Raw genomic sequence first — 2489 nt, 5'->3', positions numbered from 1 at the left:
CCTCCCCACTGGCCCACTTCTACTGGAGCTAAATCTGGGTCAACAAAGGAGAACATGGTTTGCATATTATGATAGGATTGGAAAGAGTTAGGAGAGTGCCCTGCAGACAAACGGCATTGGGACCCTCAATACCTCCTTTCATCTACCCTGCCTTCAGGGGACCCCTTTGGTCCCCGTACCTCTTCACACCTTCCTAGAGGGCTGCAACTCTTTCCAGCCTTCCCACCTCCAGGGACTACCCCCTCCCTCCTCTGTCCACACTTCTGTTTCTGAAATCCAAAGGATGACTTGCTCCCTTCCTTAAAACCTTTCAATGGCTTTCCTTTGATCTGAGGATAAACTAAAACTTGGCTTAGCTTAAAGGGGTCTCTATGAACTTCTCCCTCCTGCTGGGCGAGCCCAACAAGCTAGCCCAGGCGAGGACTGCTCCCAGTCTCCATCCCTCTGAAAATCTTCCCTCCCGCTCCACCCTTGCCTTGCAAGGCTGCTCCTTCCTGAAGAGGTCCTGGCTTTATGGGTTCATGTTAACTCCTCCAGCCAGACTTTCTGGGCCTCCTGCCCCCAAGTACATTCGAGGATGACACTAATCTAAGCACTTGCTTTTAGCCACCAAGCCTTTGTAACACCCCAAGGGTCGGCTATCTCAGTTCATGAAAAAGAAACCTGAAGCCCATCACGGGTTAAGTTCCGATAGAATTCTAGGCCCTTTGGGTTCAACCCCACCTCCGCTGTAAGATCCCTACCTCCCTTACTTTCCACCCTGAGACCTGTTAGTGACATTACATTTTCTTTTATTTTGTTTTGTCCTGAGTGTCTCTTGTATTGAAGTTTAAGCCTAGTGAGGGCAGGGACTGTCCCTCTGAGTCAAATTGAATCTAGTGGATTCAAAGCGAATCTAGAATCAGTTTACCCATCAGGAAAATGGGGATGACGATTACCTAGCTGGATAAGTCATGGGGAGGTCAGATGGATGAAATGACCAGCCAGGGAGGGGAGGGGGACGCCTGGGTGGCTCAGTCGGTTAAGCATCCGGCTTCAGATCAGGTCATGATCTCACGGTTCGTGGGTTCGAGCCCCACATCAGGCTCTGTGCTGACAGCCCAGAGCCTGGAGCCTGCTTCAGATTCTCTCTTACTCTCTCTCTTTCAAATAAATAAACATTGAAAAAATAATTTAAACATTTTCTTGAAATGACCAGTGAGAGTGCTACGCATAACAGGTGCACTTGGGGCTCCCCTGGCCACCTTGTGCCCTCTCCCCATTATCCTGCCCCCAAAGCTTCCTCCAAAAGCTCTAATTTCTTCTTCCCACTTTTTACTTCTCTCTTTTGCCTCAGGTGTGCGTTCTCAGGCACACCAGAAGGTTCTGGCTCTGCTCCGCCATGGAAAGTAAAGGCATCATGAAAGCCGATGGCCAGGCGGCAAAGCCAGGCCAGCCCTCAAAACCCGTGGCTGTTGTGAAGCCCATGAGATACGTGACCCCAGCTTTTACAGATGACGTCGGACAGAGAGACCAAGGCCCCCGTGAAGGACGAAGCCAGCAGGCCGAGCGAGGTCGCCTCAGGGGGTCAGACCTTCCCGGAGAGAGACGCGTGCCCAGACCCAGTCTGCGTGTGGAGTCGGATCACCGTGCCGAGCCCAGACACCGTGTGGAAGGAGAAGCCAGGCAGGCCCCATCCTTCGCTTCTACTGGGGCAGCGACAGGGCACGGCCAAGACGCAGGCCTCCACGCGGTGCAGCCTGGGGTCGGAATCCAGGTGGTGCCCGATGCCTCCGGGTACTGGGTCCTCACAAATTCCCCCACTTCAGCCATCTATCCCTGCCTAGGGTTCCGACCTCCGGAGGGTTCTAGTTTGCTCTTTACACAGACCCCGTCCGGTACCTTCGTGTACGGGGTCCCAGAATTTTTTACCCACATTGCGCACTGACCTCCACCACTTCCCACCAGAGTCTGTCTGGGCTGGGCGTCAGTCCCAGCCCAAAGCCAAGTCCCCATTTCTGTCCCCACTCAGCCGCCCCACCGTGTTGTTCAGACTGAGCCTGTGAGTCTGATCCCATGTCCGCTTCCCATGCCCCTCCGATGTCGCCTCCTTTTGTTTTACCAAAGATGTACATGAGTTTGATCCCTCTGTGCTTGCTGAAATAAATCCCCAAACTCCTCTCGTCTTCTCCTGTCTCAGTCTGTTCGGGCTGCTATAATAAATAGCACAGTCTGGGAGGTTTATAAACAACAGACATTTATATCTCACAGTTCCGGGGGCTGGGAGTGCAGATCGCCGGCAGATTCTTTGTGAGAACTCACTGTCTAGTTTATAGATAGCTGTCTTGTGTCCTCACGCGGCTGGAGGGGTGAGGGCGGCGGGAGGAGGGGTGTGGGCGCTCTCTGAGACCCCTTTTATAAGGGCACTAATCCCACTCACGAGGGCTCAGCCTCCGAATACCATCACACGGGGGTTAGGATTCCAACATGGATTTTGGGAAGGCACAGTC

General features: G+C 53.2%; 1 protein-coding gene across 1 annotated transcript; it reads left to right on the top strand.

The window, feature by feature from the left end:
* The first annotated feature begins 1381 nt into the window (after nt 1-1381).
* Nucleotides 1382-1927, top strand: PRR20G (proline rich 20G). Its single transcript, XM_039248639.1, has one exon. The coding sequence runs from the start codon at nt 1382-1384 to the stop codon at nt 1925-1927; it is 546 nt and encodes a 181-aa protein (XP_039104570.1).
* The last annotated feature ends 562 nt before the right edge of the window (nt 1928-2489 follow it).

The sequence above is a fragment of the Hyaena hyaena genome, unplaced genomic scaffold (assembly GCF_003009895.1).
Source record: "Hyaena hyaena isolate Hyena2069 unplaced genomic scaffold, ASM300989v1 scaffold_316, whole genome shotgun sequence".
Taxonomy (NCBI): Eukaryota; Metazoa; Chordata; class Mammalia; order Carnivora; family Hyaenidae; genus Hyaena; species Hyaena hyaena.
The sequence above is the reverse complement of the archived record's forward strand: the minus strand, read 5'-3'. Positions and strand labels throughout refer to the sequence as shown.